Genomic DNA, 27,353 nt, shown 5'->3' with positions numbered 1-27,353 from the left:
TCTCCGCGCGCGGAGCCGGGCTGGTGGGCGCGTCGCCGGCGCCGCCGAGGAGGCCAAGGCCGCCGCCGCCGCCGCCGCCCTTTCCGGGTCCGCTGCGGCGGCGCTCCGAAGGAAGCCAGGGAGTGCCGCCCGCGTACCGGCCGGCCTGGCGCCGCTTTTCCCCGTGACTGCCCCGCTGCTGCTGCTGCTGCTGGGCCGCCGCCAGCACCGTCGGTGTTGGGGCTACCGCTACTACTCCGCCCCGCCACAGCCGCCGCCTTGCCTCGTCTCCCGGCCCCTCCTCGCCGCCGCCGCCGCCCGCTGCCGGTCGACGCCCGCCCCCGCCATGCCCGGCCCGGCCGCCGGGAGCCGGTCCCGCGTCTACGCCGAAGTCAACAGCTTGAGGAGTCGCGAGTACTGGGACTACGAGGCGCACGTCCCCACCTGGGGGTAAGGACGGAGGCGGGAAAGAGACCGGCGGGCGGGCGGGCTCGGGGTCTCTCGCTCGCTATGGAGCTATTCGGCGCCGAGGCCTCTTCCTCCCGGCTTCCTGCCTGCTTGAGGCGCAGCTAGGCAGTCTGTGGCCCTGCGCAAGGGCCGCCCTTTTCCCACATGGTCTTCGGGGCGCCTCGACGTCCGCCTGGTGGGCAGAGCGGGAGGGGCCCGTCTCGAAGGCGAGTCTGTGTGCCCAGGGCGCCTTGGGAGGAAGAGGAAAGCGCAGCTGAAAGTGGGCTCGGCCGCCTGGCGTCCCTTTAAAGGCCCCGCTTTGCTTCTTCCCGGGCCTGCTTTCCGCGTATTGCGCTCTGTCGCTCCCCATGTGCAGGGTTTAGCGCACCCGCCCGACAGCCCATCATTTACAGCCTTGCTTTGCGTGCTGTCCCTCGTGCCGAAGAAGGGGTTGGGAAAGATGGGATCAGAAAGTGGCTGGGATCTAGACGGTGTTGATTAAGAGGGATTAAAGAATGATAAAATAGGAAATCAGGAATGGAGATCCTGCAGTGTAGAGTCCAGGTTGTTCTTGGACTCCAGATCTCAGCAGCCTGCATGAACAGTAGTCAGTAATGACAGACGGGAATTGGGGCCACAGGTTTCCCGCCCCTGGGTTCAAGTAGCCTTCTGCAACCTACTGTCCTCCAGATATTTTGGATTACAGCTCCCACCAGCCCTAGTTAGTAGTACTGTATGACTAGTAGCGATTCTAGAAGTTGCTGGTTGGGTCTAGGACTAGGTTGTTGCTGTTGGGATTCACTCTTAATACTGCAAACTTGGATTGTGCAATGAAAGTGGGCTAGTGCTCATGTGCTCTTCTCCCCCCCCTCCCTACAGAAGCCCCACATTTTGTGGTAACGTAGGGGAAGTGATGGGAAATGCCCTGGAAAGTGTAAGATAACAGTTGCTTACTGTGGCATCATATATAAGTGTCCCACAAACAGATCAGAATGAGTGCTCAATAAATAACAGACATCATATAACCACCCCACAGACTTTTTGCAAGGAATCAGGATGCGAAAGCTCAGTAAGCAGGTTGCCTTGAAGTGACTATTCCAAAATGTCTAGAAAACTACATATTGGTAGTTGGGAAAGACTAGTCTGGGCGCTCACAGGTTTGAGATCCACACACAAGTTCCAAGTCAGTTACTCTGAACACCATTCTGTACTAGGAGTAAGGTGATCGTTTCCCATCTTCATTGCATTTTTATGGGTGAAAATGACTAACAAGTGTAATCATGATTCAGAAGTAGGTCTTAGGAGTTGCTAGTTATTCCTGATTAACAGGCACAAAGCTGTGCTCTTACGTAGTGGTGTTAGGCGTGTGTGCATGTGCACATGTGTTGTGCTGGTTCCTCTGTCCTTTAAAAAATGAAAAAGCAAAAGTTTCCAGTAGGGTTGGGCATTTGGTTAATCAGTTACTTTGTAAAGTTTTATGAGCATAATATAATTAACAGCTTTGATACTTAATACTAATCACAAAAACCAATTTGGATTACATTTACTGTATTGTGAAACAATAATAAATTTTAAATGAATTATTTATTTTATTACATATTAATTCCACTTTTCATCCTAATGAGATCAGGAACAGCATACATGGTTTTCCCCTGCCCCTGAACCTCTCAACAATTGTAAGAATATAGGAAGAGCTCAAAGACCCATCTAGTCAAGCATTCTCTTCTCACAGTGGTCAATCTGATGCTTGTGGAAACCCTAGCGCAACAGCACTTTACCCACTTGATATTTCCAGCAAGTGGTATTCAGATGCATTGAAAGCCTTATCCTCCATGAATTTGTCTAATACCCTTTTAAAGCCATCCAAGTTGGCAGCCATTGCTATATCTTTGGGAGCAAATTTATTAGTTCTATGTGTTGTATGAAGAAGTACGGTACTGTACCACCTTTTGGCTATCTTGAGTCTACCAATATTTAGCTTCATTGCATGACCTCTTTTTTTTAGTATGATGAGAGAAGGGAAAAAGCCTTCACTCTATCCACTTTCTCTAGACCATGTATGATTTATTACACCTCTTTTTGCCTTTTTTCTAAGACACCTCATAGGGGAGTAATACTTGCTTGATTTCCTTTTTCTGAAGTTTTTCTAGTTCTACAATATCCTTTTTTTGGGTGAGGTGTCCAGAACTGTAATGTTCTAAAGATGGTGGCACCAAAGATTTGTATAATGACATTATGATATTATTGGCTGTTCTGCTTTAAATCACATTCATAATTATCTCTCACATGAAGTTCACTTTTTTCACAGCTTCTGTGGGCTAGGAACACACTGAGGTATCCAGTGCTATACCATGATCTCACTCCTGGTCATCCAGTACCAGTTCAGACCCCATTAGTATTTGTTATGGGATCAGGTTTTTGTTTTTTACTATGTTATTTATTTTTGTGTTTTTTATATTGTAAACCATCCTTTGATCCTCAGATGAAGGGTAGTACAGTGGTACCTCTGGTTGCGAATGGGATCCGTTCTGGAGGCCCGTTTGCAACATGAAAAGACGGCATCCTGAAGCGCCACGTCTGCACACTCACATGACGCAATTCGGCGCTTATGCGCAAAGTGTGATTTAGCATTTCTGCACATGCATGGGTGCCGAACCAGGAAGTAACCCGTTCCGGGACTTCCAGGTTCGGTGTGTCCGTAACCTGAAAAGACGTAACCCGCAGCAGATGTAACATTAGGTATGACTTTATAGACATGATGATTATAATTATAATGATAATAATGATGATAATAATAATAATGATAATGATAAAGATGTAAACTTTCCAGAATTTTGAATCCATAGAAAAAACAAGGTTGGGATATGGGGAAAAATTTGGGGTGAAATATGCGATACATTTTGAAAGCATCCTTTACAGTTCAAAAGTCATTTTGTTACTTTAGTAACATAAACTATATTATATATAACTTTGCTTACTATAAAATTACCATGTTTTTGTATATTAAAATGCAGTTTATTCAGACAATAATTATAGGTTCACTTTACAGTGGTACCTCTACTTACAAATAACTCTACTTACGAATTTTTCTACTTACAAATGGAGCTCCGTCCGCCATCTTGGATGCGGTTTAGATAGGATTTTTTCTACTTACGAATTTTTAGATAGGGTTGCTTCGACTTACGAATTTTTTCTCCCAATGCATTCCTATGGGATTCGACTTACAATTTTTTTCAACTTACAAATGTGTGTTTGGAACGCATTAAATTCGTAAGTAGAGGTACCACTGTACTTTTTAAAATCTTAGTTACAAATGGAGCTACAAGGTGCTGAACTGTAAGGAATTTTTTGGCATCTCTTTGGCTTTACCAGTTTATGAGGAGCCAGCAAAAAATAATAAAAACAGAAGAAACAGCCAACATTATAGTAAAGCAAAAAAGAAATTAGGTATTCTGAAAATTATTGTGTCTCTTCTAGTCCTCCACAGTATGAAATTGTCCAAAAAGCACTCATTTTCATAAGAAGAGCAGAGAAAATGAGAGACCCAAAAGTCTGTGAACTGTTGCCATCCTTCTGTCTAGAGAGACAATGGAGTGCACCTCCAGGAGTGAAGTCAAACCCCAGTGTTAGCAGCACTGAAGTGACCTCCCCAGGACACAAGCCTGGGCAATGTGTATGGGGGTCCCGGGCTGCCCAGATGACAAGACACATGTCCCTGCCCCTTGGCCTCACTGAAGTGGTCCAAAGGAAAGCTGAGCAATACATTTGGCACCAGTTTGACTGCAGAAGTTCCCAGAAGGAAGCTTGGAAGGTGCCATCCAGCTGTCTTAGGGACTCCACTCCTGATTTGTGTATGAGGGTTTACTAAAAAATTTTCTCCCGAAGATATCAGGCAAGGCAGCAGAGGTTTAGGATCAGCGTTTTCCTTCTCCTAGAAGAGCTACCTTCTCAGGTTGATAAGCCTCATCTGCCGTTTACTTCCCTCTACAGCATGTGCAGGAATTAGGGTTGCCAGACTCAATAGAGGACAGGACTTCTGTGCCTTTAATTGCCCTGCTCTCTTTTGAGTCTGGAAACCTTAAAGAGAAACCAGCAGACCCTTTGTTTAATTTCCAAGCAAGGGGTCTGCTGGTTTCTCTTTACCATTGGTCTCATTTGTTCAATCAACTGGAGCCTGTCTTTACAGACAGGGAAGTCCTTAACTCACCAAGGGTTTGTGATCCATCGGCTACCCTCACCTGGTTTAGCTGGCCAGTCAATGTGAATTATACATGATATTTAATCAGTCTTTATTTCTGAGCTATCACTACCAAGTTCTGAGTCTTCATATTTGTTACTTTCTTTCGCCAAACTTTTGTTAGGCATTATAGACATATTTGTTAACATTTTTCATGGACTGCTCAAGTTTTGCCCAGATTGAAACAAGCTGACCTACCCTTTGATATATCAGTTTATTTCTTGATTTGGTGTGAGTATTTCCAAACATAGATCACTTTCTTTCATACACTGTAGAGGTTGAAGGAATCTGAAGTAGGTAAGAAGCATGAGGGGTCAGAGGTTTGCCACCATGTTGCAAGAGGGATTAGTTTGGCAGAATCACAGACTGCATTTGAGGACTGAACACCTGGATATGTTCTGTATTCTGCAACATTTGAAGGTGCATTTCCAACATCAAGCCCCAAGTTTGTTGCTTGTTTGTAATCCATTCAAATGCAGAAGCAGTGCTATCATCACTTACATTTCTGACTTTAAATCATGAATCCAACAGATTTCCATTAGAATTAATTGGGTGGCAACAAAATTCCCAAAAGCTTTACAAAAGAGGAACAAGGGCTCTGACAGTGTCCTAGAGCCCTTCCGCCTTAACTGGGCTTTGGGAAGGACACAGGAGGACTCTGGGACCCTATCAGAGCCCTCCCGCCCCCTTCCCAAAGCTGGGCATGTGCTTACTAGGCTTTGGAGAAGGAGAAGGGCGGGCTCTAAGACCCTGCCAGAACTCTTGCACCTCCTTCCCAAAGCTGGGCAAACACTCACTGGGCTTTGGGAAGGGAGCACTCTGAGATGCTGCCAGAGCCCTCACACACCCTTCCCAAAGCTGGGTGGCTCCCGGCTTTAAATGATGCATGGATAGACTATCTCTCACATGTGAGTTACCTGTACATACAAATTACAATAATCTGATACTGTACATGGTATTACGTAAAGGTCTTCCTGTTACAAAGTTTTTCGAAACCATTTTGAGGGAGTAGATATATGAAGATTTTGTCTTAAACATTTTATTCAGCATTGTAAAGGAAAATATTTCATAATCCTTTTTTATTTTTTTATTTTTGGGGGAGCGGGGGGAAAGAAAAAGAAAAAGGTGTTGGAAAACCCTGTGCTTTTTCTGAATTTTCTCGTTCCCTCCACCAGGCCTTCACATCTCTACTGTTCAGCAAACATGGCTGCTGCACAGTTCACCCCTAGCTCCACGTCATTTATAAACAGGTTAAAAAGTTTGGCCTAGGTCCTAGTACCAATCCTTGGAGGACTCTACTTTCTACCTCTCCATTGCGAGAACTATCCCTTTACTCCTTCTCTTGGCTTGCTGTCCCTTAACCAGTTACCTGTTCTTTTATCGCATAACTTGGTGAGGAACACAGTTTTGACTGGCTCACTCATATCTATATGGCAGTTGACACTTTCGAATAACTCTAAAATGTTTATGAGATAGGATCAAACCTTGCAGAAACCATGCTGATTCAACTTTAGCAATACAGTACTTAATTCTTCTAGATGCTTGGCAATGCTTCTCCAGTTTTCCTGGAACAGACACCAAGCAAGTCAGCCTATAATTTCCCTGATGTCACCTGGATCCTTTTCTTTTTCTTTTTCTTAAAAAAGTGGTGTTACATTGGCTACTTTCCAGTCCTCTGGTATGAAGGCTGATGTTAGAGACAAGTTAAATATTTTTGTTGGAAGGTCCGTGCTTTTGCGCCACCTTGGGCAGCTGTTATCTGGAATGATTGATTTGTCCATTTTTTGTTAATATTTATTCATATAACATGTACAGTGCATATTAAAAGGACATTAAGACAAAAGAAAACACCCTGAAAAAGAACTATACAAAAAATAGAACAGAAAAAGCTACTTTAAATATATCAACAACTAATACTAGTGGGACAGCAAAAAAGAAAAAAGTTTAAAGGGCACCAGGAAGAGACAAAAAAGCCAAGAAAGTTCAGTGATTATTCTAAATAAAATCATATTTGGCTGAACAAGGTGACCTACCTAAAACATATCAACAAAGCCAAGAGCTCTTGTCATCACTATTTGTCTCAGTTTCTCAAACTCCTTAAGTAAGTTTCTCCAGGCACAGGATTTGCCCCATGTATTCCACTGCAGAGACAGATGCAAAGAACCCATACAGCTTGTCTGCCATCTCCTTTTCCTCCTTTACCAGACCTTTGCATCCCTTGTTATCCAAAGGTCCAAATGCCTCTAGCCAGTTTTCTGTTTGTAATATATTTAAATATTTCTGTAGTTATTGGGTGTTTGTTTTATGTTGTATCCTCAAATTCTTTCTTCGTATCTCTTAACATTGTTGGCATTTCTTCTGCTAAGGGTTGAGTTCTTTCCCCCCCTTTTGTTTGGACAAGACTTCCATTTATTGAAAGAAGTCTTCCCTAGAAAACTTTCTTGACCCAACTCATTAATCATGCTGACATCCTCTTGGCTGTGGTGGTACCTTCACTGCTTAGCTTCTGTTATTGTGGTTGCAGGGTGGGCGTTTTCCCTACAGTTTGACCCTCCTGACTTTCTCTTTAAACTTCCTTTTTTATTAGAGGTTTCCTCTTCTGAAGTCAAATGGACTATGTTGGACTTCCTTGGTAATGGCCAATTTATATTGAATTTGATATCTCTGTGGCCACTGTTCCCAGTTGGTTCAAGAACACTTAGGTATATCTCCCTCCAGGTCCTCCTGGGCAGCACTTAAGATTAAGTTCAACATTGCTGCCCCTCTATCAGTTCCTGTGAGGTAGATTAGGCTGAGTGACTGTTTTAACATGATCTAATGAACCTAGGACTTGAATCTTGGTCTTCCTGGTCTTCATCCAGTACTCTGCTTGCTAGGTAGTACCATAGTGTTTGCCACTGATGGCTACTTTTGTTTCTGTTCAGAGAAACCTGTAGCTGCAGCATGGGGCCTGTGAGAAAAGCTTTTCCCACCCTGCAGCAAGGTTTGCCTCTCACTTTCATGGGGCTAGTGGTCACTCCTTGCTAACAAATATCACCATCATGAAATAAGTGGCATTCATTCTTGGAATAATTGACCACAGTCAAAGGGGTAGCCAATAGATGAATGTGTGCTCTAGTCTTGATTGGCAGACCTGACCAATTAATACGTTACAGATTTTAGTTTGCCCTTGGAAAGCCTTCCCTCCCACCCTTCCAACCCAAGGCTATAATTTTAAGTGTGGATGAGTATAAGGACAGATCTAATTGGTTTGGTAATAAGTTTGGGTTCTTTGGATTAAGGTGATAAATATGAAATGAATTAACTTTCAAAAGTGTTATGTAGTGGGTTGGCATGCCAGGCTAACTGGAGTGGGAGAGAAGGAATTAGATGACAACTGGGTTGTGTCATCCAGAAACCAGCAGGGTGGGTTTGGGCTGCCTTTCAATAACCTTTCAGTAATGTGTGTTAACTTCATAATCTGGTAAATATCTAGAAAGAATGCTAAGAATTTTGGATTTCCCCTTTTAATGCATGCTTATGTGCGAAGTGGCAATGCTAATATACATTCAAGGTCACTTTGTTAGAATTGGAAAGAGGGGGTGAGGCGTTCATTCCTAGCTAATTAGAGTAAAATTGTCAACATGATATTGGGTATGTGGGAGTTCGTAAATATGCGACTGATCTGGCACACGTAGCTTAATGTGTCCTCAGGATAACTCAGCACACTAGTCAACTCATTTAAGCATTCTCTGGTATACAGGCAAGATGATGACACAACACTAAAAGGCCCAAGCTGGAAAATCTTGGGTGTATGCTCTCTTGGGATGTCTAAAAACTAATAGTATAATGTCTGCCTGTGTGAGGGTTTCTTCCCCCACTGCTGATACTAGCCTCATTGTTAGGATGTTCAGGGAAGTTGTCTGTCATAGAGGATTGTGGGAACTGTCTTTCTCACTCTGGACTTGGAAGTTGTTAGTTCTGAACAGTTCCATCAATTCTGTAACAAAAATTAGGATTATCATTCCAGAGAAAGAGGTCTCTTGCTGTGGGTGGCATATCTTGTTCTGCTGATGGCAGGTGAATAATGAGTGTTGAGGACTTTTAGAGGTTGCAGGCACGATTCCTCCTTCCCTTGGATCTGTGGAATTCTGAAATGCTGACGTTTAAGCATCCTCATAACCATTAGCAATCCATGGAGAGCAAGCGTGTGCAAGAAGTGGGATAGTTCCTATTCCGTAGTTTGAAAGGTCTGCACGTTAATAGGTGCCCTGCTCCTCATTCTTCAGTTTCAGGGTATTCGGAGCAGAGGGGCCAGGAGAGCATTTCAGCCTAGTCACTTTTCAGTTGTTTTCCTCTTCACTGTCTGCAGTAATCAAGACGATTATCAACTGGTTCGGAAACTCGGCCGGGGGAAATATAGTGAAGTCTTTGAGGCTATAAACATCACCAACAACGAACGAGTGGTTGTGAAAATTCTTAAGGTGAGTTTTTGTTGGATGAATATGAATGGTTTTCTGAGGTGGGAGCAATGCTGCGGCAACAAATCTTCCCTAACACTGTAATGGGCTGTTCTTGATCTAAGCCCCTTGCATCCTTCATATCATATTGCATATTCATATCTGGAATGGATGTTGAGGTGCTGGATTCTTAACTTTGTGTCTGGTAGTGGTATTCGGTTATCACTCTCCTCATTGTTTTTAAAAGGTAGCATTGCCATTGGGACCATTTTGTAAAGGAACAGCATATTTCCATGTGTTGCAATAGCACTGGACACGGTGAACACAGTAATTAACATCTGACAAGTTTTACTTGGCATGACAGTTGTTAAGACCTGTTCACTGTAATGCAAAGGCTACTGGAGCATCCTTTGATTAACGTCTCAATGATGAGCATTTGACCTTGCTGGAACTGTGGTGGAGGTGATCAGGCAGGTGGATTTTGGAAAGACTCACTTGATGTTGCGGTTAGTAGCAATACACCAAAGCACGCTTGGCCTTGCTTAAAATAAGGATGTGGGATTTTCATGTTTAGCATTGCTCATCATTTGCCTTCTGCTGTAAAAGCATTTTATCAAAGGTGACCCAGTAAATATATTGCCAAGGTTGACATTACCTTTTTTTTGGGGGGGGGGGCAACTGAATTCTCATGACTGACATGTTTAAAACTCATGTCCACATTATCAAGGCTTAGCTAGTTAGGGGTGTGTATGGCATGGGGTGGGGTTTTCCTATGAAGAGGACAGCTTAGACTTTTCTTTATTTAGATTTCCTCTGATTTATATAGACTTGTGGTCATAACTGGCATCTGTTGACCCAGCATACTCTCTAAACTTCTCCCAGTTGTCCTTTCAACAGTTGAAATGGTGAGCTTCAGTGTAAGGCTTTCCAGGAGTATTCATCCGTGGTGGCTTATTGTGCCTTCGATGGTTTGCATTAGGTGAATCTGGGTTGGCATTGGCACAGTGCTACCATGCTGAAAATTGTGTCAGTTTAAAGAGATGAGTGGAGAGAAGTCCCAAGATGTGATTTTTTTCAACATGGTCTTAGCAGATTGCTCCTTTGAGTGGTCAATTTTTCTCTCTGTGCGTTCCAATATTGTTTGTTCTAGTGCAGCATTTGTGAGAATTGTTTAAAGGATAGATGTGGTGGGTGGACACATATTAAGTTTCTGCTCCTGCACCTCAAGACTGCCTTCGCTAACCTGGTGTCCTTCATATCTTTTGGACTACAATTCCCATTTGCCCCAGCCAGCATAGCTGACAGTATGTGTACCACTTGATGGACTGTGACGTACTACTGGTTGAAAAGCATTGCTTTAGTAATGGAAACAGGCAGTGCAAGGAACTGCTTGCTAAGTAGGTAATTCCTGTGAAACCCATGACAAACTTCCTGTGGGCACATCACCTCTTTCTTGTTGTCCTGTTCACCAGAGCCCAGAATGTCCCCTAGAGACTGAAAGTGGGAGGGACTGTCAAAGTGTGCCCTGAAAGAATCCTCCAAACTAAGATTGCCCTGTGTGAATCTGGAACCATCTAGTCTTGACGTCATCCCTTTCTCTTCTGCATGATCCTGTGTCCTGCATCAAAAGCTTGTTGCTTCTCTCCCACTTGATTTGACCTGATAATGGTAGGGAAATGTTGGCTTCCCTAGAAATGGCAAGATTGGAATGGATTGGCACTACTGTCCAGCTTTAAGGCTGGGTAAGGCTTCATTTTAGTTATTGTGGAAGACTTTGCAGTTATCAGGTGAGTGGCCATATGTTTAACAAGTGAGGTACAGCTTATGCTAAATAGTACATTAGGAGAATGAACTGAGCAAGGAAGTTCCTGGTTGCAAATGTTACCTTGCTCTCAGCCCCTCTCTCTGTTTTGTAAGTAGTCCAGTGTTACTCTGATCTTAGGTAATTGCAAGGATTTTGGGTACCGACATGAAGCATTTTGAGCAATTAAGAAAAATACAATGTAAAGGCAACTCGAGGATCTTAACATTTCCTAACTTTTTAAAGTTTTGAGATGCTGTTAATTGTTACACGAGGCAGTACTGTAGTATTGAAGAGGTGGTCTCAGCAGAAGACTGCTTCAAAAGAGACCCTAGATGCAAATATACTTGCTTATCTTCAGGTTGTGCCTCCACCCTTCACTTGAAAATTGGTGGTTGATGGTGATAGAATACCAATGAGTGTCTTTACCTGTTTTTGTCTTTTTTGTATGAAACCTCCGGATTTGAATTTGAAGGAGAGGGAAACACAGCATGATAGCCCTGGTGCTATCACCTTCTAGAGCCCTAAATTCCTGTTTGCAGGGCATACTTGTTAATCCTGAGCCTCCGCATTGCCTTTCTTCTTGGGCACAGCAAATGCATACTGTTGTGCACCTAACTGGCCTCTATTTTCATTCTTCTCAGGAGGCTTATAGGGTTTCCTGGATCCCCAGGATTTGCTGGTATGCTTCCTTCAGGGAAGAGTTGCATGCTTTGATTACATGATGATGATAAGGTTTATTAGTTAACTTTACAGGCATTGATCATAAGTGTACAATGTAACTGATGTCTACAAACAGGAATGGTATTTCAAGTTCCCTCAGCCCTTTTAAGCCACTCCTGCCACCAGCTCAAAACTGCTTCCACCTGCTTGACCCCAGCTTTCTTGCAGAAACCTCCTCTATCTGACATGATTGCTAAATGTTCAGAGGCAATATGCCTGTGAATAGCCACTGCTGTCAGCAGACGGGTGGTTCCCTACAGTGTCGGATGCAAGGCAGGAAAACTGATATTAAAAAAGAACATGTACGTAGCACACTGTTGCTTTTAAGCACTGGGCTTGTAAGCCATAGGCTGCATGGAATTGAGTCCAGGCAAGTGAGCAGGCTTCTGGAGGAGGAAGACCCCTTCTCCAGTCCTAGGAAAGGTTTGCAGATCTTTCTGTCCCTTCTCTGCCAGCCCCCAGCAGGCAAGAAAATTGGTTGGTTTATTTACCAGGCTGATAATAGTAAGCATATCAAAAAGTGGTGACTTCAAGAATTTCAGTTACTTGCAGAATAAGAAATCATACTAAATGTATACACTTCAATAAAGGTAAAGGTAAAGGGACCCCTGACCGTTAGGTCTAGTCACGGACGACTGGGGTTGTGGCACTCATCTCGCTTTATTGACCGAGGGAGCCGATGTACAGCTTCTGGGTCATGTGGGCAGCATGACTAAGCCACTTCTGGTGAACCAGAGCAGCGTAGGGAAATGCCGTTTATCTTCCCGCCGGAGTGGTATTTATCTACTTTCACTTTGACGTGCTTTCGAACTGCTAGGTTGGCAGGAGCAGGGACCGAGCAACGGGGCTCACCCCGTTGTGGGGATTCGAACCAATGATCTTCGGATCGGCAAGCCCTAGGCTCTGGTTTAGACCACAGCGCCACCCGCATCCCTTATATATTTGCTTAATTTTCCAGGTTCATAATATTCACCTTTTATTTGCTGAGAATTTTGATTTTACATAATTAATATTATAAGTACAGAATATATAGCTTTGACTGTCAGCAGACTCCAAAGGAGCTGATATTCAACCCTCTTTTCTCTTACCTGCAGCACAAAAAGTTCTCTAGACATAAGCAGGAAGTAATTTCACACTGATATGGGAATATTGACCAGATAGGTCAGGTTTTGGGGGTGGGTGCTTTCTAATCTAAACTGGCCACTTAGTGTTCCTCCCTGCTGCAACTGCTGCCTCACTTTTTTAACCTTTGAGGAGGGGTGTTTACCCCACCCTATGTCCTGTGGTGCGGCTGTCTGCCAGTACACATTAGGAAGGATAAAGCTGTGTTAGCAGTTGAGGTTCTGAAGAGCTTCCCACCATTTTAATTTAAATTCTTTTCCCCAGGGTGACAGTTGACAGCAAGGTGAGTAATAAGACAGCACACTTTGAGGTTCCTGGGCCAATGAGGACAGAGGAGCAATGACCTACTTCGGTGCTTTAACTGGTCTAGCAACCCACCCAAGTGGTGTCTCATTGGCTCACTGCGCTGCCATTCTTGTCCTATGAGAAATCCACTAAATCAAATGGTAGGCAGCTCATAGGAGCCTCAACTGCTACTGCAGCACTGTATTCCTAGCATGCACTGCTGCTCACCACCACTTGCTCCTGCCTTACCACTTGGGGCCATTTTGGGCTATACTTTGAGCTCTGGGCTTTTCCCAATCTGAAGCTGATATTTCTGTACTGACCACTTCCCCATGAGGTGTGTTCAGCATGGGCTGAAACTGTGCCCCATCCACCTCATCTTCCCCACATTCGGCAGGGAAGACTTTTGCTCATACGGTCAAAGACTCCCCAGCCACATGGAGGGTTCTGCTTTCATTTAAGCAGACATGAACAAAAGCCCCCTTCAGACCTTCTATACTCGGGGTGGAGGTGTAGCAGTTTTGGTGATATGCACCAGGGCATGAGGGGAGGTGCTTGCAGGCACACCCCTGCCTCCCATCCAAGGATGTACATTTGTGTTTTCAGGTAAAAGGTTAACGCTGAAAGAAATCTCACTTCTAATCTCTCTTTATGTATTTAAGCCAGTGAAGAAAAAGAAGATAAAACGAGAAGTTAAGATTCTGGAGAATCTGCGAGGTGGAACAAACATCATTAAACTGATTGACACTGTCAAGGATCCAGTGGTAGGTCCTAGTATGTGTCAGGGGCACTGGAATAATTGGGGTTATCTTCAGAAGTGTGTCATACAGGAAGCTTAGCTCCTCACACAGGTTTTACAGTTCAAGTGTGTGTTTACTGCAGGTGGAACAGGTCTCATGTTGGGATTTTTATTGTTTAGGCATTTGCATAGTTTAGTTTCTGTTTTTAACATTAAGCTCTTTAAATGACCCTTTGAGCTCTTTGGGTAGATAAGGGAGGGTTTGTTTCTGTGTCTTGGGGTCAGAGAGAGCATTATCCAGAAGAATCTTGGAATAATCAAGAAAGCAGGTTACAGAAAAGGTGTGGTTATATCATACATATTCTCTCTTGCAGTCAAAGACTCCAGCTCTAGTGTTTGAATACATCAATAATACAGATTTCAAGGTGAGTCTTTCTTCCTTTCTATACATAATAGATTTTCCAGAAAGCCTTGGGAGAGGAAATGTTGAGTCTATTGAAACACACAAAATTTATTCTTGTGGAAGAATGAATTGTGCAGTCTTATGGGCACTTTGTAAGAAACTAACTGCAAGCAGCAAGCAGCCTCTCTCTGTGTGGTTTTTGTGGTCCATGTTCAAAGGGAGTGGTGAAATAGAAGTTTACTGCATTTCCCTGATACACTGTCTCAATATAGCAACTGTTGCCCTGCAGCATGTAATTCCATGCTAATCTCCCTGCCATGATACTCTGTTTACTGTAGTCTTGTTGATGAGGAAAGTGGCGCCTGATTTTTACAGTGGAAAAAAGCTGGATATGAGAGTAGAGTTGGGAGGAAATGTCCAGATTTGTTGAGCATCAGGGGGAAATTTGAGACTAGGTTCTACAAAAGTGACAGTCTCTAATTGAATCACAGTGGAACCAGGTTACTGGCATTTTAAATCACAAAGATTATGCAATTCTAAAGCTATGTTTTTTGGTCTTGGTTTTTTTGTTTTAAGGAAAGCAGTCAGTAAATTGGAAGCATTTGGTTTGCCTCATGTATGGGTGATAGCCTAAATATCTATGTCTCAAAATGTGATGATAGAATTTGACAGCAAACTTGTAGAAACATGGCAGGAGTTTAAAAGGACCAAAGAATCAAAGGAAAAGTTACACACAAACACCAATTAAACAGAAATTCACTATCAACAATAAATCATCACTAAAATATAATAAAAATAACAGCAAGTTACACTATGCATAAAATATAACACAAAAAAACAATGTAAAAGTGTCAAATTGAGCAACAAAGCCACGTAACTTACACAAAAAATAAAATTTAACCTCACCACCAAACCCCCACCACCACCTCTTCTCCCTTCCCAGCCATGGCCTGGGAGAGGCTGTTGCTCGGTTGGACTTGATTGAAGGTGGGCGAGGCAAGGCTCTTTTGCCCTTCTTCATACTTTCTCCGCAAAGAAGCTGGTAGCATGCTGAGTTGATCCATGGGGTGGGGCATTTGCCTGCAGACTGAACCCTGCCCATCAGCTGGCATCACCCAGTGACATCAGCTTGTTGGGACAAGTGGGTGTGGTTTGGGGAAAATGGAGAGGTGGGACGAAGTAGGCCCAGGGGGGCAGAGATTCCCTTTCCTTGCTCTAATGCTTGCCAAGATCCTTTAATGTTTCTCTGAGGTTTGTCTGTCTTCCGCTTCAGAGATCTTGAAGCTCTGTCTATTGACTTGCCCTTGAGTATAAAAGAGGTTCTACAGAGTGTGGAACACAGTGAAGGGGGCACTGCAAGGTGGGGGCGGGAGGTGTGAGAATGACAGGAAAAGCACAACACTAATTTTTGCAATTTTCTTTTTTCAAATTGATTTCAGCAACTGTACCAGATCCTGACAGACTTTGATATTCGGTTTTATATGTATGAATTGCTCAAGGTGAGTATTCATGGGAAATTTGAAAGGTCACCCTTGGTTTGAATTTTGTCAAGTGGTGTTGTGTACAATGAATACCTGCAGGATTTTTTCATTATTTGGGAAGGGGAAGAACAGCACTGCTCCCAGACTTGAACACTTTTTTGTGGGCAACATTATGTCTTGGTCACAGCTCCAGAATACCTCCAAAGCCCCCTGGGACTTCTTGGGCCCTGATTACCTCTTGGAATAGTTTAAAGGTGTGATGTGTCTCTGTGGATATGCAGAAAATACATTCCCACCCCTAAGCCCCCTTCTTTCTCTGTAGAGAAGGAAAGGCAAGTCAGAGGAAGTTAAGAAATCAGTCAGTCACACAGCAAGAGACAACCTTGCAAAACAGAGCATACATTTGGCTCTTACTTATTCTTCAGAGGTCCTCAGGAGTGGATTTTGCTTTCTGACTTTTTGGTCCCTGTGCACTGAAAATGACTCCCAAGTTCATCTCTGTTAGTTTCTGTTGCCGCCTTTACCTTCTACCATCGTATCATTTCTTTTATGGCTCTCAAATATTAAGCAGTGTCTAAATAAATTTTGCTGTTTCAAAGTGTTAGAACAACTTGTAGCTTGGTTGAATTAGATTGAACTCGCCACTTATAATTTGAGTTCAAAGGTTTTATTCATGCAGGAGCAGATTTATCTTTGTAGGATTTATTTACAGAAGAGATTAAAGAGAGAAAATAGAAGATATTGTATCAATAAGTTGGGAGAGAAAGAAACAAAATGGTAGAGTTGAATTGGCAGAAAGGCAACAAGCAAGTGCTGGCTAGATTGCTAGACAAACAGTGCCCTCATGTGGTTTAAAATAACAGATGCATCAACTAGAAGCTCAGAAGAAGGAAATGTCTTTGCTTGTTTCCAACATGAAGGACAGACAAATTTTTCTTGTAAAGCCACAGGTGCTGGTGACATGCTGGAAACAGGCACCACCTTTGCCCTGGCCTTGACATATTTTTGAACCCAACTGGGATGAGCAGCAGAGGGCAAAGCAGCTGCCACCAAAAGTGCAGTAGCCTGGAGAGAAAGAGTGAGTCCTGGGCCATCTTGTTCTTGCTGTGCAACTAGGCAGTACTGCAGCTTTTAACCTCGAAAGGGGTTTTCAACTAGAGACCCACATCATGGCCCCATGTAAAAACATGAATATCCTTTTTTCAAAGCCTTGGCAGACTTGGCTATCTCGTTGTTAAGATTCCAGGAGGAAAGGTTGCTTCCCCTATTTGATGGGCTTGGTTCTTTCCAAGATCTGTGCTTTTGGGAGGACTAACAAAACTCTTGGATAACTTCTACACAGCAGTGTGGCATCCTTGCCGGGGAGAGAAATTGGCACATAGCACAGATATATTCAGCTGCTACAATTTGATCAGTGGAAAGGTTTAATTTTCCTTGTGTGTCTTTTTTTTAATGTTTTAATTTAGATTTTGCATAAGTAACAGTACATTCGGTATCTCTATTTTCAAATTGTAAAGTCTTTCATACAGGTCAATTACAATCAATTTGAGACATTTTTGTTGTTAATTTTCCTTGTATTGGGTGTTAACATCTACATGTCTCTGGCAGGCCTTGGATTACTGTCACAGCATGGGAATCATGCATAGAGATGTCAAACCTCATAACGTCATGATAGACCACCAACAGAAAAAGGTAAAGGCACAGAAAGGCATCAGAAGAAGGACCCTTGTGCTTTGCTATGGCTGAGTTCTTGATGCTGAGTTGGGTCTCTGCCCTGTTCCCCAGTCTGGTGTCTTGCAGGGAGGCCTCCATCACCAGATGCTTCAAAGATCTATCAGAATTCATGGTTTAAGCTGCTGCTGGGGGTTACCCAAATTCTTTACTGATTACCTCCCCAGTTTTGCCTGTGTCTTGATTCTTATCCATCCCCTCTTTTGAAAATGTGGGTGTAAATAATATATTTTACTATATATTCTAAAGGAATATTATCACTGGCTTTGGCTTCTGTTTAGCTTTTTTTGTTCATTTCCTGTTTTTCTTAGTCAAAGCGGCTTACATAATAAAAGGTTGCTTACAAAATCACAAAAAAGTAATTACAGCAACAGTATAACAGCTGTTTTTATTTAAGAGCAACAAACAAAAGCAAATTTGTAAAAGCAGTACATCCGATGTGAAAAGATAGCTGGAATGTAAAAATTCATGAGCCATTTAAAAATAGACAGCAGGAGCATGGCACTTCTCCAATGGGAGGCTGTTACATAATGTAGGTGCAACTACAGGGGAAACCCTGTCTCTTGTACCCACCTGCCTAGCTACACAGAGCTGTGTAGGGATGGAACACAGAGAAGGGTTTCTGATGCGATTCTTAAAGGCCAGGTGAATGCATATGAAAGTAGGTGGTTTCTGAGATAATCTCCTAAGCCTTTTGGGAGCTCAGTTTGACTAGGTGGCTGAAGGGGAATAGGGAGAAGCCCTTCTGTATGTAAGATGGCAGCTACAGCTAGAGTGCTGTTAGTAATGCACCACATCAGAAGGCTATAAAAATGATTGTTCCAAGATAGCAAAGCAGCCCCTTTTTCTCTTCAGCCTCCATAACCAACCCCTGATTTTCACATACACTCAGTGAACAGCCAGGCTTTCTTTGGGCCCCTGCATTTCCTCTCCAGGCCTTCCTGACTATTTCCTCCTGCACTCTCATGGTCATCTCTGATGCTGCATGAAAACTAGGCAGCCTTGGATTCCTCCAACCCTCCTGCTGCACAAATATCTAACAGAGTTGACTTTTGCACTCCTCATTTTGCTCTCTGAGTGTGGGGAATGGATGGAGAAAACACCTTTGTTTGGCACTTTCTGTGCATCAGATAATCTTGACAGCAATGCCCCTGCACCTTTGCAGGGTTCATGAGCATGAGGCAGGAACCGCGGCTTGTGATTGGGAGCACCAATTGTATCCTCTGCAAGAGATTCTTGCCTTTGCAAGAATGTTGACTGGGGCCTCCTTCCGGCTTAGCTGTGCTCTCCCACAGGTGCATGCAGCTGGTCCCTGTTTTCTGGCAGTCAGTTCACTTTCCTTTTAGGAGTCTGGTGACTTATGATTAGTAAATGAGTCATCCAGCAATACACAATCTGACCAGTACAGCAGAGCTAATTTTACAGAGTCCATCAGATGATAGGAGCTGAGCACCATCCTGGCTAGCAGCTGTGCAAGCACCATTTGACCAAAGTGTTGAGCAGGCTCCCTGGCTGACTGACTGCCTTGTATGTTCATAGTTGCGGCTCATAGACTGGGGCTTGGCAGAATTCTACCATCCAGCTCAGGAATACAACGTCCGTGTGGCCTCGAGGTACTTCAAAGGGCCAGAGCTCCTCGTGGACTACCAAGTAAGATTTTGTTCCCTAGTCTGAAGTGCTGGTGACTGCCAGTGCTACTACCCTCACCTCCCCAAGGAGGGGTCAACAAAGATCAGCGTCTTCCAACAAACCAGTTAAGGGTGACTTCTGGTAAGAAATGAAGGGCAACGTGGAGAGGAATTCTCAGTGGTTGCATCCATGCTAGAACTCAATGGGCTCTTCGAATTTGAGCCTGGGAATGTGAAAAAGACCCATTGTCCCTTCCTCTTTCTTGTTAATATGCCTCAGCATAAACAATAAGATGGGATTCAGGCTTGGAGGCCTAATTCCTGCTTTTGACTTCACCCATTACTTCCTGATATGATTTCTTGTTCTCAGTTAGTTTTCACCTAGTTCATTGCTAAGTGACACAGGAGGCCAGCGTGCTTGAAAGGAGGTGACAGAATCATGGCAGAGGCTCTCCCCTTCTCACAACTAGGCATTGGGGATGAATGACTGCCAAAGGTGCCTGCAGGGCTGATGCTGTAGGACTCTGTGGGCAGGAAGCAAAAAGAGTCATTGCAATCAGGCTTAATAGTCAGTGGGAGAAAATGTTATAGGGCAGAGAGATTCATTTCAGCAGATTCTTACTTAGAACAGAAGTGCTTTGTGTCTCTTCAGCCTCATTAATGGGCAGCCCATGCACATGGAGGGAGGATTGCTCTGCAGATAGGGCTTCCTTCCTGAACTTCAAAACAGGAGGACAGAATTAATTACAGGATAGAAGTAAGAAAGAGAAAACCACAAGGTTAAACAATTATAGTTGGAGGTATGTGGCACTGGAACAGAACCAGTAATAGGAAATGACCAGACTGGGCCTTTCTTGAGTGCTGACAATATACTTTTGATCAAGTGAATCTGAACATTTCTTGGCAACAGATGGTGTTAACTACTTTAGACAGGACCAGTTCTCTGCAGTATGGAAATAAAAGTAAGGGTACTCAGCATTTTGGCTTGCACTAAATATTAAAGCAGTTCCCTTTCAAATATTGGAACCATACTCTTGTATAATGTTCAAGGCTAATATATAGCTTTTAAGTAAATCTGTTTTCAAAATCCAGGTTGCAGTTGCACTTCTAGAGGTAGACATGTCTGCAGAAACCTGAATACCCTGCCCCTCTTTCATTTCTTTTTCTGCTTTTTTCCTCCTTTTCTCCTCCTTCCCCCACCCCAGATGTACGACTATAGCTTAGACATGTGGAGCTTAGGCTGTATGCTGGCCAGCATGATCTTCCGAAAAGAACCTTTCTTCCATGGTCAAGACAACTATGACCAGGTGAGAAATTATGGCATAGAACAACTTGCAAAAGGAAGCTAGTTGTTGAACATGCCCCTCTCTCTTTCTACAGCTATCATGGCATGGATCAGGATATCTAGTCTTTGGTGGCAAAAGGATGTCCCTGTTTGTAAGATGTTCTTAAGGTTTCTCAAATTAGAAGTGCTTATTTTGAAAGCTTTTGCTAAACCTTGCATTTCTACCTTGAGGCTGGCTGCACCATTGGGAGGCCAAAGCACTAAGTTTTTAGGGTGGCTGGGGGGCGGGTGCTTCTTCACTTGTGGATGCCTGGTTGCAGTGTTTACCTTTTCCCACTGCACAGGTGGCCAGGGAGACACCTGCAGCCAGTCTTCACTGCCATGTAGGACCAGACTATTGGCAGCTGTCCCAGAGTGGATGCAACAAAATGTGTGCAGAAGCCCTATGTTAGGGTCACTCTTGTTTGGGCAATTAAAAGAATCCCAAGAGTTGCATCTTCAAGCTTCATGGCTGTAAACTACCCTTGTGGTTATTCAAATAGGAAAGGGTCAGAGGAGACCTTTCTTGCTTGTTTCTTCTTCATTTGGTAAAACTCCATCGTGGTCCCTTTTTTGCTGGCACTAAAGTATGATAAGACTAGGAGGAAAGTCATTAGCATTGGGATATGATTCTGTAGCTAACCTGCGCCCATGTGGAGGATTCTTATTAGCACAGCCAGAGCTGTGCTAGTTTTGCTTCCACTCCAGTACAAGGGACAGGCACAATTCTGAAGCAGAGGGCAAGGGGTTCCCTTGAGCTGACATTGGGCCTCTGCTAGCTTCCTGTGCTGTAGGTTTGGAGTTTGCACCCAGCCCTGTTCTCTAGTGTTTCAGTGTGTGTTACCAATTGTAAATTCACTAATATTTTGAGAATGCCAATAACCATGACAGAATAAACTTTAAAATATAAAAATAGTTTACATCAACAAGGCTGAGTTCAAGAGGAGAAAAACGCAAATACAATGGGGAAATACATGAGTGCAATAACTAGAAATACGAAACATCTTAACCAGAACTACTCTACGTTGATCAGCATTCAGCAAATAAGAATTCAAATTTACCCTTTGAGCTGTCAAAAATAAAATACCTCTATCCAGCCACATATGTATGGCACAAACTCATATAATTTTATTCAAATCATTCAAGTAAAAGGTGTTCATGGCCCATTGAGTGTATTTTAACCTGGGGAATCTGACTCTTGCCTGAATTATTCTTATAGGGCCTATATGTTATCATGGTTTGGCCTTTTAACATGCAAAATTTATGGAAATAAACTTCACAGATTTTGCGTATAAAATGTAAACCCACAGTAATTGCTCAAAATAAGCTGGAACTTGTTTGAGAACCATCTCACTGCAATCTTCAGTACCCTCAAGTAACTTGTCTGAAAGGTTTTATAAAGTTCCAGCTTTTACATCTAATTTCCTCTTGTGCTTAAACAACATTGTGCCCTTGATGTTGCAGGACTCAAGTGGACATAGACTTGGTCCTCCTCCTCGCATAGCTCAAACACCCCTTCCATCCACAGCTGTTAAAGCAGTCTTGTTGCTAGCCAAGGCTGAAAGGAGTTGTAGCCCAAAATGTCTGGAGGGCACCAGGTTACCAGAAGTATTGTCATACAAGTGGGTGGCTTTGAAAGGACGGCAGCTGACATGGGACATAGAAAGCTGCCTTTTCTTGGTCTGTCTAGCCCAAGTTTTGTCTACTCTGACTAGCATTAGCTCTCCAGGACAATTCTATGAGTCTTAAGTCTTTGCCTGGCCTGTTGCCTGAGATCCTTTTCAGTGCTCATGGCAGGGATAGAAGCTGGGGCCTTGTCCATTCCAAGCATGTGCTGAGCTGCAGACCGTTCACATTCCCCCTTTGGGTGGAAATAGCTTATTTTAACTAGCAAGACGACTTTGGTGATATGCCTGAGACAGAGAGAGAAGATACAAAATGGAGACACTCCTCCTGCATGCCAAAGTCATTTACCGTCTCAAGCCTGCTTGCACAGCTGGTTCATTTAGCCACGAGGTGCTCCTTGCCTCTACCCGGCTCCTGCCCATCACCCTTGCATTGGCAGCTCTTGAGCTAGCTTTGTCCCAGTGGAGCTGCAGAGCGGGTTTAGTTTTGTTTGCTCTCCTCTTTCCGGTTCAACATATCCATTCTTTCATTTCAGTTGGTTCGCATTGCAAAGGTTCTGGGTACAGATGAATTATATGGTTATCTGAAGAAGTACCACATAGAACTGGACCCCCACTTCAATGATATCTTGGGACAGTAAGTTTACTGTGGCGTGTTTGTCTCCTGGTGGTGCTCAGGGTGGGGACACTAAGCATGACATATAAGCCCTGGGTTTTTTTGTATTTTGGTAGCTTGCTTAAAAAGAAAAAAGGGGGGAACCCTCACAAAACAGATTTTAAACGCACCCTGCAGATACATTTACTTGATTGGGTTGCTGATAATGGGAAGTGAAAGCCACCGAGGAGCCAAAATGCCCCTGTGTCAAATATATGAAATGCAATGCAGCTTCTTTCTGAGTTCCTCCATTGGATCTCTTTATTTGGAAATCTTCAGGCTTCTCTACTTTGCTTACAGGCATTCACGGAAACGTTGGGAGAACTTTATCCATAGTGAAAACAGACACCTGGTCAGTCCTGAAGTCTTGGATCTTCTGGACAAACTCCTACGATATGACCATCAACAGAGGTTGACAGCCAAAGAAGCTATGGAGCACCCCTATTTCTGTGAGTATTTTGGTGGAGCAGGAGAACTGTTCAGTTAGACACTTGTTTATATAAAAGCTGTTTGTCACTGGAAAAATGTTTGATTACATGAGCAAGTGGGAATAATTCTAGAAAACCTTGCATATATATAATACTCTGCAGAAGTAGGAGAATTTTCTTGGAATTTAAGAAAGTAACCTCAATTTTGGTAAATAGAGAATATTTTAAAAGGACTCAGTGTAACAACATTCTGAAATGTTTGCATCTCTCAAAATGAAAAAAGTTCTGGGATTTCAAGTCAGGCTGGGCCCCTGTAACTGCTCCCCTTTTTCTCCTGCAGATCCAGTTGTGAAGGAGCAGGCCCAGCCCAGCTCCGACAGCCCCGTGCTCTCCAGTGGCCTCACAGCAGCACGATGAAGTTTGGGGGAATGACGGGTAATTCCAGAGGTTTACAAATACAAACACACCCTTCAGTCACCTAGGGAAGGGATGAACCAAACCCCTGTATGCTCTGCAGCAAGCCTCGTCTTGAAGGGGGTTAGGGCTTAACCTCCAGTCCTCTCCAGCACTTACGGCTACCCAAACTTTCTCTCTGTGTTACTGATCCAAACAGTTGTGCGAGATTTACTTGGATAAGCGGCTGTACCCCCATGGTCTGCACGACTGGCTCTGGGTTGATTCTGCAGTTTCGTACTCTACCTTTCCCAGCCTACCATTTTCTCTGTTCTTCCGTTGGGCAATTTCTCCCCTCCCACACACACTGGAATGTAGCATATGCATCCCACAGAGGCAAGCTCCTGTGGGGTCAGATTCTACTTAAGTCATAAGCAAATTAAAGCCTGTAAGTGGTGGGTTTCACCTCTGCTCTCTCCAGGTCTCACCCTGACCCTCATTTTCCTGTTTTTAAACCAGCAAGTCTTGGGTTTGGTTTTGAGTCGGTCAAAAGAACATTCAAAGCAGGTAGCCATTGGGGAGAATCCTACTTCCTCCCCCTTCCATTCCCTCTGGGGAAGTGCTTGCCTTAGTTGGAGGAAAGGTCATTCTTTGAGACAGAAGGAGAGCTTCCTCTGGCGAGGCATGTTATTATCGCTAGAAAAGCCAACATGGTCATTCCCATCACTGTGCAAAATTCAGAATTGTGTTGATTACAGCTGCTTTGACTATGTGAAAGAGGCAAAGAGGAAGTGTTTGGGCAAGGAGGCCAGTGTGGAATTTTGGAAGCCAGACATGGAGGGGCTGTTCAGAATTGGTGTGCAACAATCTGCCAAGGGTTCAGATCCCTATAAGCATTTTTACATGCCCAGCCCAGTGTTGGAATTGTTGGGGTAGAATCCTCTGCTTTGGGGGAATGGTGTGTAAGATGCTCCTTTTGTTTTTCCATTGGGTCTCGTCATGAGCCCTATAGTTCAACCCCACCTTGTGGGGGGATTATATTGTGTGATTCTGGTGACTTCATATACCTAAATCCACCCCCAAAAAATTGTCACCATGCCAAAATGCAGATTTTTTCCCCTTTCTGTTACATTGTCAAATATTTAATTTTAAGTAAGAAGGTTAGATTGTTTCTATTTGAAGCATCTGTTTACATTCCACATCCCCATAACGACATGTTAGCATTGATATCAGGTCAGATCCATTTGTACAATTCACTGGAACCAATAAATCTCTCTGTGTACAAACTTGTGTTGTCCTCCGTCTAGTCTCTGGGAATTCCTTGGAAGGAAGGATCTGATTTGGGGGCTGAAGTACAATTTTGGGGGCATAGGAGGAAAGCCCTCTTGTTAATCTCTATCCTTAAAACTCAGTAGCTTGAGTAGAGCCTTGGCTGTGGAAGACCTGTGTTCATGTCCCAACTCACTGGCTGGCTTTGAGTGCAGGGTTTGCTCTCTGCTTTGCATCCCAGTTTTGATGTCCCTCTTGGACCTTTTATTTCTGATCACTTTGTTGACCACCTTCAGACGACGTTTATGCCTAGCAGAATCTTAAGATGATGGACTCTTCCTTGTGACCTCTAATCACTCTTCCCCTAACCATTGCTCACTTCTATTTCACCCATACATATTTTCTCACCTCGCTGTCCTTTCAGGAAAAAATAAAGTTTTGTTGCAATTCTGCAGTTAGTTGTTGTTGTTTTTTAGAACATTGATTAGTGAGCTCAGGCTAAATATCAAGAAGTAAGTGCATGGATTAATTTTTTAAAAAATATATTCAGAACAGAGCACTCTTTACTTCGATGCAAAATATTTAAGAAAGCAGCTCAGCATCTCCGCCTTCTATTATCTTAATTTGAATTTGTCTACTTGGTTTTCATGGCCCCCAATTTACTCTTGTTTTACTTTTAAGAAAAGCCATTGTTCAAAATGCACACAAGATGTAATACATTCTTGCATAATTAAATGTTAGATTGAATGTAGAATTTGGGGGTGGGGAGGCATACTGCCGGTCCTTGCAGCTATGTGTAGCTGAGTTCTGTCAAAGTACCATCAAAACTTACTGAAAGAATCATTTTTATTGAAGTACCTGATGCATCTTCTCAGTTCTTTGATCCAAAGGCTTCCAACATGAATACAAAATTTCCTCTGCCTTTGACAAATGGGGTAAGGATCCACCCCACTGCTCCTTGGAGACTGTGATGGAGTCTTTTTGCACAATGTGGTACTACAGTATAGCTAATCTGAACATTTATTTTCCTCTGACATTTTCCTTTCTTTTGCTTGCTGTTCCTCAAGGGCATGGGGTGGGGTTGTTAGTGGTTTATTTTGTTCTTGTTTTATTATGTGTTTTGTATGTTTATCTTGTATTTTCATGCTGTGAACTGCCCAGAGATCTACAGATGAAGGGTGGTATACAAATTTAATAAGTAATAATAAAAGTCATCTCATATCCAGGCTCATGACTATACCATGTCAATGCCTTGGCACAGTTCTTGGAGAGGCATAGTTGCTTCTCAGATTGGGAGCTCATGTCAAGATGGGTTGGCTCCACTGTGTTGAAGCCTACCATTGGAATGTAGCGGTGTTTGACCCAACAGGCCTTTGGCCATAAATGTAAACAGTTGCCTCGGCTTTTGTTCCTTGTGCTAACCATTCTGGCTACACAGTGCCTCCAAGCTCCAGCTTTGCGTTTGATGCTTGCTTCCCGTCTCTTCCCTAGGTCTGTCTGGTGCTGTTCTCCCAATTTTCCATAAGCAGAACAAGAACCAAATCAAACGTTTTAATCTGCTTGTGTACAGAGATGGTGGTGTGCAGCTTCCAGATGTCGTCATCCGAGTGGCAGGTTACGGGAGCAAGGACTCTGGCAGTGGCAACAGCTGATGGGATTGAACAGCATATAAAAACACAAACCTTAACTTCTGTCTTTGACTTCCTGTTGACCTCTTCCTGACCAAGAAAGCATGGGAAATGTGAAGGGTATGCGAAACCGCTGTTGGCTCAGGTGACTTCCCTGAACCCAGCCCAGTGTATGGTGTTCTGACCACCTGGCTCCTGTTTTGTGGGCTGGGGGAGGAGGGTGGGCCTGTGGCATGATGGACAGTTCTATATTAAGATAATTATATATTATTGAATAAAAGTTTTAAAAGTAAATGTATGGAGAGTCGTACAGATGGAAGAAGGCATGCAGTGAGGCCTCTGTTTTGGAACAGGACAAATATCATGGGGTGGTGGGGAAATGTCTCCTTGTATAGGTCCACAGGACCTGCCGCTAGACAGACACAATTTTTATTAAGTAAAAGTTGAGAAAGAGCAATGGAAGTTTCCTATGAGTTCCTCCCATGCAATAATCATTTAGAGTCAAGGCCCCCTCTTCCTAGAATTCCTCCCTGGTCTCTTCCCCAACCCCTAATGCATGGGTAGGCAAACTAAGGCCCAGGGGCCGGATTTGACCCAATCACCTTCTCAATCCGGCCCGCCGACGGTCCGGGAATCAGCATGTTTTTACATGAGTAGAATGTGTGCTTTTATTTAAAATGCATCTCTGGGTTATTTGTGGGGCATAGGAATTCGATCATTTCATAGATAGATAGATAGATAGATAGATAGATAGATAGATAGATAGATAGATAGATAGATAGATAGATAGATAGATAGTCCAGCCCCCCACAAGGTCTGAGGGACAGTGGAACGGCCCCCTGCTGAAAAAGTTTTCTGACGCCTGCAATAAACCAATCAATATGTAAAATGATTCAGATACTCTCATGGTTGATCTCCAAAGCAGGAGGTCAAAAAATAAGTGAAAGAAGAAAGAGGGAGGGATGTCTTGCTGCTCATAGTCACTATCCCTGAAAATCAGAAACGGCTTCACAATT

General features: G+C 43.4%; 1 protein-coding gene across 2 annotated transcripts; it reads left to right on the top strand.

Moving 5' to 3' along the window:
- On the top strand, positions 1-26,625 carry CSNK2A2 (casein kinase 2 alpha 2). Of its 2 annotated transcripts, XM_035117317.2 has the most exons (12): positions 214-429; positions 9,015-9,126; positions 13,696-13,797; positions 14,147-14,197; positions 15,615-15,674; positions 17,265-17,348; positions 18,927-19,037; positions 20,221-20,322; positions 22,501-22,601; positions 22,920-23,068; positions 23,388-23,482; positions 26,201-26,625. In XM_035117317.2, the coding sequence occupies exons 1-11, from the start codon at positions 326-328 to the stop codon at positions 23,462-23,464; spliced, it is 1,053 nt and encodes a 350-aa protein (XP_034973208.1). In that variant the 5' UTR covers positions 214-325; the 3' UTR covers positions 23,465-23,482; positions 26,201-26,625. The 2 variants fall into 2 exon arrangements, with proteins under 2 accessions (XP_034973209.1, XP_034973208.1); XM_035117318.2 differs by lacking the exon at positions 9,015-9,126 and having other exon boundaries at positions 1-429.
- Positions 26,626-27,353: the final 728 nt, after the last annotated feature.

Source organism: Zootoca vivipara, chromosome 6, assembly GCF_963506605.1.
Source record: "Zootoca vivipara chromosome 6, rZooViv1.1, whole genome shotgun sequence".
Lineage (NCBI taxonomy): Eukaryota > Metazoa > Chordata > Lepidosauria > Squamata > Lacertidae > Zootoca > Zootoca vivipara.
This window is presented reverse-complemented; position numbering and strand designations above follow the sequence as displayed.

Bases quoted from the DNA above. Each gene is read 5' to 3' on its own strand.
- CSNK2A2 (XM_035117317.2), top strand. From the start codon at position 326: ATGCCCGGCCCGGCCGCCGGGAGCCGGTCCCGCGTCTACGCCGAAGTC. The intron at 17,349-18,926 runs GTAAAGGCACAG...GTATGTTCATAG, and splicing joins TAGACCACCAACAGAAAAAG to TTGCGGCTCATAGACTGGGG. The intron at 20,323-22,500 runs GTGAGAAATTAT...CTTTCATTTCAG, and splicing joins GTCAAGACAACTATGACCAG to TTGGTTCGCATTGCAAAGGT.